This window comes from Castor canadensis, chromosome 12 (assembly GCF_047511655.1).
Source record: "Castor canadensis chromosome 12, mCasCan1.hap1v2, whole genome shotgun sequence".
Lineage (NCBI taxonomy): Eukaryota > Metazoa > Chordata > Mammalia > Rodentia > Castoridae > Castor > Castor canadensis.
Window position 1 is genome coordinate 36,702,412 of NC_133397.1, and position 12,323 is coordinate 36,714,734.

The 12,323-nt window shown below is 36.6% G+C and overlaps 1 protein-coding gene across 6 annotated transcripts in view; it reads left to right on the forward strand.

Moving 5' to 3' along the window:
* Nucleotides 1-12,323, forward strand: part of Mta3 (metastasis associated 1 family member 3) — a 146,722-nt gene that overhangs the window by 103,874 nt on the left and 30,525 nt on the right. For 4 of the 6 annotated variants that reach the window (XM_074049574.1, XM_020155884.2, XM_074049575.1 and 1 more), the window contains 5 exons: nt 2,168-2,242; nt 4,452-4,510; nt 9,174-9,298; nt 10,771-10,922; nt 11,780-11,993. In XM_074049574.1, coding sequence (XP_073905675.1) covers nt 2,168-2,242; nt 4,452-4,510; nt 9,174-9,298; nt 10,771-10,922; nt 11,780-11,993 — 625 coding nt within the window. Of the gene's footprint in view, nt 1-2,167; nt 2,243-4,451; nt 4,511-9,173; nt 9,299-10,770; nt 10,923-11,779; nt 12,107-12,323 lie in introns of those variants that run through there. The other 2 variants (XM_020155885.2, XM_074049576.1) reach the window with 2 other exon arrangements.

Sequence of the window (12,323 nt, forward strand, 5' to 3'; positions counted from 1 at the left end):
GACTACATATGACTAATAAACTGCCTTCAATCTTATGTGTTTGGTTTTGGTTGCCATGTATTATATGTTGCATGTATTCGGCCAGTTGTACTGTTTTGGGCAGTGTTGGGTTATCTGACTGACTACATGCTTCATTCTCATATCTCTCCCCGCCCCCCCCCCCCAGCACCAGTCATCACTAACCCTGCTTAGTCCAGTTCTAAATTTTGTTCTTATACACATACATCAGATTGGCAAAAATCACAAGGGTCTCTTAGAAAGTTAACATTTGACTTTCTCACCATTGCAGTGTAGGAAGTGAGCTAAATGGAAGTTGGAAAACTAGGAAAGCTGTAATTGGAAACAGTAGAATCTATTTGACTAACCTAGGTGAGCAGAGTGACATGTCTCACTTGGTGTTAGAAGGCTTTCTCAGAGGGCCAGTTATCCAATGTGTGATGCTTCACATCCAGGAGCAGTGAAGCCAAGAGTGCAGCCTCGCACCACAGTGGCACTGTTACAGCAAAACCCCACCCACCTCAGCATCTGTTCCCTCTACCACCAGTCTGGCTACTCAATACCACATGTCCTAGGTCTATTTGTAGAACACACTGCTTCTCACCAGTTTTGTATTAGCTGGAGTGCTTTTGATGATCATTGAAACAGCTCATCTTCCACTCAAAGAATGGAAGATGGTAAGAGCTTGTGGCTTACCGAGAAACCCTACACTGAAGGCTCCTTATACCAGTTTTCACATCTTTACTCCACTAGATGAACACATTACATTTTTTAAAAAGTAGCTGGATGTGAATCCTAGCAGCTCTGGAGGTAGAGGCAGGAAGGTTGAGTCAGCCAAGGCAAAGTTAGTGAGAGGTTATCTTATAAACAAAATACAAACAGAAGGGTAGGTGGGGAGTTGGGAATTAAACCCCAGTACCAAAGGAAAACAAATCAATCAGCCAAGAAGTAAAACAAAAAACCCTATTTGTTTCATCTGCAGTTCAAACCTAGTGTCTATTCTGATCTGGTCCTGTAAGACCACATTTGTAAATACTATTTAAGTTGCCACCCAATGAAGCTTAGAAATTTTCCCTTCTTTAAAATGTATCTGTTTTCTTTTTAGACCAACAGGTAAGTTCAATAGGGAGTTGGTAGGAATGTCATGGATGTTGTTGTTCAGGGGGTTGCAAGCAGTCCCCAGCTGTAAGAGTACCAGAAGTACTGTTTTAACTCTCCAGTCCTCATGATGTGCTAGGAAGGGTTAGTGACATCAGAGGGGAGTTGCCTCTGTACAGTTCAAGATTGCTTTATCAGCGGTTCATATCATCAAAGTCTGATCTGTCCTCATTTGCCTCTTGGAAAACTGATAGATCCCCATTTACAGAGGGACATGCTGAATATATTCTTTGGTTGTAGGTCTCATGAATAGGATTTTATTTGGCCATTTTTTAATATTTATGGAAAGTAGTAAATCCAAGCTTATTTTTCTAATAGGAAACATACTTGGCTTTGTCCTTTTTCAGAGACATAGCTGCTTGTTTCATTTAAACAAAATAAGTCAAAATAGAGTGGTCTTGGAAAGGATGAGATACTATGCCAGAGACTAAAAGACACCCAGTTTGCAGCTGGCATCTTTGGAAGTTAAATGAACTCAGGCTCACTGGGTACCCGTAATCCTAGCTACTCAGGAGGCTGAGATCCAGAGCGTCGCGGTTTGAAGCCAGCCCGCATCTCTAAAATAACCAGAGCAAAATGGGCTGGAGGTGTGGCTCAAGTGGTAGAATGTCTACTTTACAGTGTGAAGTTCAAACTCCAGCCACCCCCCCTTCAAAAAAAAAACCTAACTCAGGCCCAAGCCATTTAAATAACATTTCTAAAATTATGCTGCATTCTACCTGCTACCACTGCATAGGGTTGAGACCACTCCTGAGGGAATCTGGAAATATGTCCAGTCATAATGTTTGTAAGTTTTAATAAAATAGGATCTGAGAAAAGGAATGTATTGTTTTAGAATCTCACTGACTACAACTTGTTTGGGCATGTTTTGCTAATTTCTGTTTTCTCAAAGTAATTTTTCTAGAATGACTCTTCCATAGGAATATTTGCTTCATTATTTCAAAGAAGTGGTTTTAAAGGAGATTACTTTCTGCAGTAGGTTGTTTTCATTACATGTTATATATTTTTTCAGCTCCCTTGGAAGTCATTGACTAGCATCATTGAGTATTATTACATGTGGAAAACTACTGACAGATACGTACAGCAGGTAATTTTTCATACTTCTACCAATATGATTGCACTAAAGTGAGCTTTGTTTATATTTAAGTATTCCTTAGCAGTATACTAATTTTGCATTTGTTTGTTTGATCTTTTCTAGATTATATAACTCCATAATTTTAGGATATTATTTTTAAGATTTTTATCTTAATATTTCCTCAACTTAAGCATTCATTCTGATGAATATTTGGAAAGAGGACAGGGAAAGACCTCCTTGCATGTGACTGGTGCTTCATCTCTTTGAGTGTAACTGATGGGAATTACTAGAGATGTGGTACTGCCACTAACCTGTTGAACAAGTTTTTACAAAGAATTTAAAAATGAGACTAATGCCATCAATTTCTTACAATTTGAGATATTTTAAAAGATCTTCTGAAACTTTTTTATATGACATTTGTGTGGTTGTATTCCTTGAGAGCTTCCCTTCCTCGCTCCTTTCCTTCCTTCTCTTTTCTTTTCTTTCCTGTGTGTGTTCATGCTAGGGATCAAACCCAGGGGCCTTCCTCTTAAGTTTTTGATTTTTGACATTAATTGTAGTAGTTGGTCTTTCTTTCTTAAATTAAAAAAAAAAAAAACGGCTTCACTATGTAGACTAAGTTGTCCTTGAATTTGAGATCCTCTTGTCTGGGATTACAAGCATTGCACTACCACACCCCATTATTGTAATAGTCTTATTAGTTTGATGTCTTGGTACTATACCAATATTTTTCTCCAGGATTATTTCAAAGTATGGAATCATTTAATTTGTGACTCATTCCCTAAAACTCAAGTAACTTTTATTTTGATCAATGCTACCTTTGGAGAAAGGTAAAGTTATATTTTCCTGAAAAGACCTTAGTCAATACTTGTTTTGACTAAGTGTTTTATTACACTGGTTTTATATTATTTACACTGGTAAAGAAAGGCAAATAGATTTAGTACAGATGTTGTATTTCCTAAGTATGTAGGTTATACAGTAGCAAGTATTGGATGCTATACAAACACATTTTAAGGGTCACTTTAAAAAGTATCAGAATGAGGGCTGGTGGAGTGGCTCCGGGAGTAGAGTGTCTCCCTAACAAGCATGAGGTCCTGAGTTCACCCTTAGGCCCCCAAAAAAAGCACTATAATGAGTTGCTGAGGTCATGAACAGTGAATACATATTTATAACCTGTTGAACAATTTCCATTGTCAGCAACATGCATAATTGAGAAAGTACTTATTTGAAACATGTTGGATAGAAAAGAAAGCTAGTAGTCTGAAAACCTGTTTTATTCAAACAAATCACAAAGAATCTCTAAAACTGGTGGAAACAGTGGCTTCAAACATTGTTGAAAGTGTTTGGATAAAATTATTTTCAAAAATTTCAGTTCTGTTCTAAATGTTTCATGTTGTCTCCTAATTTTTTTTCTCTTGATTGGGAAAATGAAGGACAGCTTTATATTCTAGTTTGTCTCACATTTGAACATTGACCCTATGTTATTTTCCTTCCCTAATTGCATTTGTTATTGTGTTGATCAGTGTCTGGATTTGATTATATAATCTCCTTCCTATTTCTTTCCCTGCATTTGGCTACTAATTGGTTTTAGTGCAATCTTAAGTGAGTTATATCAAGATTAAAAGTTACTACATATCATCTAACATTTAAAGACAAAGAGCTTTTATTTAATTCTACTCTGAATAGCTATAATCTTTTTCTCTTGCATGGATTTTGGGAACTAATCATTTCTGAATATTTTCTGAAAGCAAAGATTTTGTGTGTGTTTGTGGGTGGTGGGGTTCTTTCCCAGAAAGACAAGTAAGAAATAAAGTAGAAGCTAATTTTAAATATCCTTTTGAGGCTGGGGGTATAGCTTAGCAAGCTTAGCAGTAGAGTACATGCTTAATGTATATGAGGTTCAATTCTCAGCATCAAAAAAAAAAAAAAACCCCAAAGCCCTTTTTATTTATTCATGGAGGAATGGGAAATGGAACTATTCATTGATTTATTTAAAAAAATCTATGTCTAAAATGTTGTTAATGCTTACAGTTTTGTAACTCAGAGTGTAATGACTTAAATTACTGCAGTTTAAGAATACGCATTTGAAAGAAAAGCTTCTTAAAACAGCAATTTTTAAATTATGTTTTAATACTTATTTTCTTGTGAATTTTTAAGACAATGAAGTAGTAATAATTAGTAGTCATCGTGTGTAAAACATTTTATCCATCTTTTGAATTAGAAACGCCTAAAAGCAGCAGAAGCTGAGAGTAAACTGAAACAAGTATATATCCCAACTTAGTAAGTAATTGAAATCTTTTAAAATATTTGTCCTGGTATTAATTCTATCATTACAAAATATGTCATTTTGTTCAGTTTCAAACAAACTTAAATTTCTTTGTGTGTCTTATTCTTTTTGTCTACAAAGCATGACGCTTTCTATTTTATCATTGCATTATTTTTTTTTAAGAAAGAAAAAGGAGAGGGTGAGAGAAACCCCAAATAGAGTAGCATACAGACTAGAGATAAAGAATGCCACATATTATACTTCTGTCAAAGCTGAAGGGAAAAGGTTGGAAAACTAACCAAATTAACCATAATTTGCATACTTTGAAGCAAATGTGTTTCACAAGGCTAGCACCTGTTAAAATTTGTGCATTATAGAGTAGATTTTGTGTGGGCACTGTGCATTGACCCTTTAAGATATGTTTACATTGCTTGGTTGAGGATTTTCCATTGTTTTCTTAGACTGTGCTTTGCAAATGTTCAATAGGTTTTATTTGTCTTAGGTGTCTAGCATTCTATTACTGTTTGGGCTTACATAGCGTTGTCATATTAAAGTGAATGCCAATGTTCTTTTCACTTCCTGTGTTTTAAATTAATTATACCCTTTTGTTGAGGTCTTCAGGGTTTGATCATTTGTTTAACAAAAAATTAGCTTATCAAGTAACATGTATATAGTGCTATCCTAGATTCTTTGGGGATTTAAATTAAATTTACTACAGATTTCAATATGCTGCTTCAAGATTTTTCTCATTCCCTGAGCTAAGTACAGTTGTTTTATAATTAGCCTTTTGTTTACTGAATTTCAATGTATTGCATAATAAATGTTTTTATATATAGAAGGCCTCATGGGCAATGAATTATAATCTTTCATACTGATCTTTTACCTCAAGGCAGATAACTGGCTTAATTTTAAAAACATGTAATTTGCAGGGTCCATAATTACCTCTTCTGCAGAGTGGCTTTTAATTTCTTTTAAATTATATATTTTATTTGATTAATTTATAAAAGGTCCATGTCTCACTGTTGTGAGCCAGGCACAGGTGGCGCATGCCTATCATCCTAAGTCACATGGAAGGCTCTGCATTGGAGATCATGGTCTGAGGCTGGCCCCTGGCAAAAGGAAGACCTTACCTGAAAAATAACTTGCAAAAAAAGCAAAGAAAAAAAAAAGAGCTATTGATGTGGTAGAACACCTGTCTAACAAGCATGAGATCCTGAGTTTAAGCACAGTACCACCAAAAAAAGAAAATACTGGTGTGACTAGTGTATATTAGATTCTCAAAAGCAAACTTGCCAGCTTTCTTATACTTCAAAGCACCAGTACATTTAACCAGTTTTGACCAAGTAACCGTATAATCATTTTTATTCTGCTTTATATTGACTTTGGTGTCTGCAAACTAGTCTGTGGGCCAAATCTGACCTATGACCTCCTTTTGTAAATAAAGTTTTGTTGAAACACAGACATAGTTATTCATTTATGTGTTTTCTAAGTCTACTTTCAGTATACAAGAACAGAATTCAGTAGCTGTAACAAAATTATCCATAAAACTTAAATACTTCTTTTTTTATGCTACTGTTTTTTGTTGTTGTTTTTATGCTACTGGGGTTTAAACTTAGGTTTAAACTCATTGCCACCACAAAAAAGAAAAAAAGACAGTTTGTAATCATACTTTTAAAAAACTCATATAAATCATACATATTACTCAAAATAAGCAGTAGAGTTGAGTGGAACTGAATCTGAGTCCTTTGATAAATTTCCAAATTTACTCTGAAATAGAATGTTTTTAGGAAACAAATAATAAAGTTTTCTTTTTCTGTCATTTTCTGGCAGTCTCCTATATTCAAAGCTGTCTGTTAGTAGTAGAGGAAAAAGGATTAAGAATACAGACTGTCTTCTAGAGATCTGCATTCTAGTGTTAGGAGACAGACAGTATAGACCCAGTGTGGTGAATACTGTGACAAAGGATGGTTTTGGTGTGAGTTTATACTGGGGGACAGGGTCAGTTGACATCCCCAGGAAGGAGTCTTTGAGACTACTCTGTAGGAGGAGGAGGATTAGCTGAGCAGATAATAGAGGCTTTCTGGGATAGTGGGACCCTAAGCTGGGAAGGGAGAAGAGTACAGTTGAGCAGAGAGAAAAACAGTATGGCTGGTGTGAGAAAAGAAGGTCAGGAGCCATGAAAAGCTGGTATGAGATAACTATGTGATAAACAGTGGAAATGAACTTTAAACAAACAAGTGTCATGATTTGCACTAAATGAAGATCACCAGCTGTATTTTGAAAAATGGTTTGGGGAGTAGGGGAGTAAGAGTATATTCAGGAAAACCAGTTATAAAATTCTTGGCGAGGAGAAATGGACAGTAGCACTACTCAGAGCAGTGGTCCTGGAAATTCTGCAATATTTAGAGGTGATTGACTTTTGCCTGTCAAGTTTGAGTCCCCAGTTTCTGGCTAACAGGTGAAAGCTCAGAAACTGTGCCACAGCATCAGGATAGGTCATTCTGAGTTTGTTCTGTCAAAAAGGAGGTATTGGATATGCTGTCAGAATTTTATATTGGATATATTGGTCCTAAACTCAGAGGATAAGCTAGAGATGCAAATGTGAGCTTAATCAGTATATTGTAATTATGTTTCAGACCATGGATTGAGATTTCTGCGGGAGAGCAACAAAAAAGAGACTCTGAATAAATCCAGTATTTAGGGAGCATCTAGAGCATAATAGTTAAACATGAATAGCCAGATCACAGCAGCTGAGGAAGTGTTTTAAGGAAGGAGAGACATTTACATTGTCCGATGATGAAAAATAGGAAACTGAGTATGGAGGTCATTGGTGATCTCTAGTGGAGTAGTCAGGATTGCACATGAGCCAAGACATGTGCAGAGGAGAGAGAGTAATAGGAGATTGTGTTGTGGTTGTTTGCTTGTTTCCTGTTACTGGGGTTTGAACTCAGGGCCTCATGCTTGCTAAGTAGGCACTCTACCACTGAGCAACACCCCCAGTCCTAGAAGACATTTGCAGTGATAATATGTGTCTACATGTAGTCCCAGCATACTTGTTTTCCTTTTGTGATTATTATGATGATCAGTGGCTTATTCAGTCAAATAACATTCTAGATTCATTTGTGCAATAAACTTATGTTTGCTCTCATTTTGTATTAGCTCTTTACACATATTTAGTCCTGTATTTAAATATCAGAAATTTTTATATTTCTGGTAAACTTCTGGCCTGTCATTTACTTCAAGGGGTTATTATTTCTATCTCTGTATATTTTTTAAAAATCAGAAATTGTAATTATTTCATTGAAAACTAGTCATTCTAAGCTCTCCTTTTCACATACAGCTGAAAACTACAAGAAAAACTTCTTAATGTTTGTTTTTAAAACCAGTTTGTCAGTGCTGCAGATGTAGCTCAGTGGCAAAGGACTTGACTAACATAAAAGAAACCCTGGCTTTGATACCCAGCACTAAAAACAAAAACAATTTGTCTTTGAAATACATTGCTGACACAGGTTAGAAGTATAAGCAATGGCTCTATTTGACAGAATAGTGACCTCAGTGCTCACAGAGGTTAAATGATTTCTTCTGGGTGTGTGAGAGTGATATTGGAGACTTAATAGTAACAATGCTGAAAAGAAATCTTAAGTAAGATCTATGTTCTCAGGCCAGACTAAGTTTACACATGAGGTTGTGGCAGGAGGAAACTCCTGTGCCAACTCTCTACTGAGACTCCAAGGATCTTGACCTTGCTTCAGTGGCCATGAGAAGACAGTCTCCATTTAGTCATTCTATATTTGTTTCTAAATATAGTAATTAATTTGGCTTACTTTCTGTCTGGCAAATAGACATGGAAGTTCCTGTAAAATGAAAGCTTGGCACTAAGAGTATATGTTAAATGAATTACACATACTATGTACACCTTTGGGCATGATTTTATAAGTAGGGTTAGCCTATTGTAGATGGGGACAAGTTAGGTATGAATGCATAGTAAGTACCAAGACTGTCTGGGCTACATGTTTCTAAACAATTAATGACTATGTTGACTTGGCCTCTGGACAATTTGAGTGTAGATTTCTGTCTCCATTTTCCTCCTAAAAAGTACTTTCTTAAAAAGCAAAAGCTTAAAACCACTCTTTTTTCTTATTTTAAAATTCTATTCAATTTACCTCATAATAGAAATTGTTATGAGACTAGGACAAGCTTCTGAAAGGCTCCTCAGTTGTAGACAGGTTCTGGGAGCCCTGCTGCATCTCAGCTATCTGCTCCTGCACCACTCCCTGCAGAGCTGGTGTGGAGTGGGACAGTGGCTTTCTCTAATTCAACACTGCCGTTAGCTCAATTTATTCAATCTAAAACATTTTTTCAGGGGAATTTACGGTAAGTGATAAAGCCTAATCACATGCAGATGCTCAAAGGAAATTGCATTTGGATGGACAAGAGAGATGCTTGTGTTTACCTTGGAGTGCCAGGCACAAGAGATTGGTTGTTACATAGCCTTATTTTGTAGACAGGGGGGTTTGGGTTCATTTTAACATCTTGCTTTTACCAGTTGATTTCTTCTTCATTAAATATTTTAAGCATTTGCTTATATTTAGTAAAGATAAATTAGTAAGGAACTCTCAAACTTTTTGCTGTGTTATACAAATTATTTTTTCACCTCACTTTACATTTCATTGAAAGCAGCAAACCAAATCCCAACCAAATATCCACCAGCAATGGCAAGCCTGGTGCTGTGAATGGAGCTGTGGGGACCACGTTCCAGCCCCAGAATCCCCTCTTAGGGCGAGCCTGTGAGAGTTGCTATGGTAAGTTTGCTGCAGTAAGTTGTATTTTCCATTTTGAGGCCTGTCCATTGTTACGTCTGGGAACTGGGCCTGAACCATGGGGTGGATTGCAGACACCCCATGGAAAGTGTGTGATCAATATGGCACAAAGGCATCGCAGCATCTCCTCAGAGTGAATAGATGCCCATCCTTGCTTTCTGCTAGCAAGGTCTGGGTGGGGGAGTGGAGGTAGGCATTGAGTTTCTAGTGGGCTCTGTGTTCGTTGAGTATTTGATGGCAGTGTTTACTCAACTGTGTGCAGAGTTTGTATTAGCTTTGCCCAAACCATGGTCCCATGATAATACCAAATCCCCTTTTAGAGTTCCTCATTATCCTTTGGCAAATGAAAGGTACCCAGTAATTCTGTGGGAAAGGACTGTGTGTGGATAAACTGCTATTTATAATCCTTAGACAGTCTCCCTCAGGGCACCAGTTTGGGAGATACTGTTCTATGATATTTGCTTTTGTTGTATTTATCTGTGCTGGCAGGATTATAGTATATGTGCCCTGGGTGTTAAGTGGGGTTGGTGAGATGATCTGATTGGTAGGTGAAAAACTTTGTGTTTATTTAAAATCTCAAGCAACAATATAATCTCTTAGTAGGGCATTGGTGACATCTACAATTCCTTCTAATCAAAGTGGCCTGGAGTGGGAGAGGGAAAGAATCTTTAAGGGCTGGGTGTATGGCTCAAGTGGTTGGAGCACCTGCCAGCAGGTGGGAGGCCCTGAATTCAAATCCCAGTACTCCCAGTATAAAAAGAAATATTATCATCCTATTGCCAAAGTCATATATAACTCATAACTTTACCACCAAAAGTCATATTGTTGAAACTGAGTTTTAAGTCTTAAATATATTATAATATCAGCTGCATATGCTTACTTGGGTAAGGATTCAGAGTCTTGAAAGGCATTCTGTTTTTAAGGGGAGAAATACTTCAGTATTATATGTATTGATTAAAATAGAGGAATTGGCTAACAGATTTCTATTTCTATCAGATTCCTGGCTTAGCAGTAGGGCCCCTCTTGAGTAATTTAAGCATACCCTAAGGTAGTTTCTGAATTATAAGCTTGGAAACTTGGATTTAGATTTTAAACACTGATAATCATAATAATAGTATCTTCTGAAGACTTACTTCTAGAAATGTATGCAATAAAAGAGTATTTTTAATTAGCAAAACAAAAGCTCCCTCAGCAATGCAATGCATAATATAGGATGTTTCACTTGATAACCTCTCTTAATGGGCTGCCACAGGCATTTGGTGTATAATAGGAACAAATGTTTAATGAATTCTAAGTGTTGAAAAATCCATGTGTATATTATACTTTTATGTTTGGCTAATAAGCTAGGGAAAGAAAAGAAAAGTGATTTTGTTATATTTTTGAGATACTTGATAATTTGCACTGATGTCATAAATTTCACAGCATTCTTTGTTTTCTTTTTCCTTCATCTTTAGCTACACAGTCTCACCAGTGGTATTCTTGGGGTCCACCTAATATGCAATGTAGATTATGTGCAACTTGTTGGCTATATTGGAAAAAATATGGAGGCCTGAAAATGCCCACCCAGTCAGAAGAAGAGAAGTTATCTCCCAGCCCAACTACAGAGGTACATGAGCTGTAGTCTTTTTAATGTTAAAAATATCGTATGTTCCATTGTTGGCTCATTCTTTGGAAACAGAAGTATAGTGCAGGACAATTTAAAAATGAACAAAGTAGTTTATATAGTTAAACATAGCATTGCAGTACTGAGTGTGGGTGTGGAGATAGGAGCCAGGGATAAGTCAGATTTTTTCAGGTATTCAAAATATTGGTCTTGTGAGATTACTTAAATAAAAGAATATTGTGTACAGGAAGTGTTAATCACAAGTAACTTACAAATTGTTTTAGTTGCTTTTGAAAACAGTTTGTAACCTTTAGATACTGTTGAAAAAAATCTTATTACATAAAGTAATAAATATGAATTGAACATTTTCTTTCTCCCGGGCTATTGGGATAGGAAGGTATTGGGCTCAATCTTAGGTGAATAACCAGTTGAAATATGATTTTGGTAAAATCCCCATAGATTGAGATGCCAAGTATCTGTGTCTACCAGAGGGAAACTGTGCTTTTGCAGTGCTGATGGTCTCTTAGGACTCCCTAATACTAAAGAAAACCAAAAAACAAACAAACAAAAATCTGATAAGTCTTTGGCAGTTTTTTACAATTGTGAATGTGATTTTGGATTGTATTGCATACACACACACACACACACACACACTCACTTACTCACTCACTCACTCACTGTGTGCTCTTCTCTGCTCCCCATCTTCTTCCCAAAAGTACACACTTAATTCTCTCTTTTAGGGATCGATTCCTAAGTTACTGATGCTTTCAGGGATTAGACTTTTCTTTGAACACAATGAAATTGATAATGTGTTTTGACAAATTCTACTTTTTAAATGTTTGTTGCTTCTGATTTTACAGGACTCCCGTGTTAGAAGTCATCTGTCCCGGCAGGGAATGCCAGTCCGAAACACTGGGAGTCCAAAGTCTGCAGTGAAGACCCGCCAAGCTTTCTTCCTTCATACTACATATTTCACAAAATTTGCTCGTCAGGTCTGCAAAAATACCCTCCGGTTGAGGCAGGCAGCAAGACGGCCATTTGTTGCTATAAATTATGCTGCCATTAGGGCAGAATGTAAGACGTTTTTAAATTCTTAACTTTATATGTTGTGCTTTTCTGGCCATTTTCTCTTTTTCCCCTCTCTCTCTCTTTTTGTTTGTTTGCAATAAACATAAGTTCTGTGTACAGCCTTTTGGTTTTTTTTAAACATTGTTTTTGTCTGCTGCCATTTGTATCATGCCAACCTGAAAAACATGTAAATCTTCATCAGAGTAGTGCTCAGGAGAAGAGTGGTGGGAGGTGTCCCTAATCCATTGGTTTGTAACATGAGTTGCCAAAAGAACCCTTATTGAAGCACTTTTACCTACTAGGTAGTGCTGCAATATAACCCCTAAAGATGCTGCT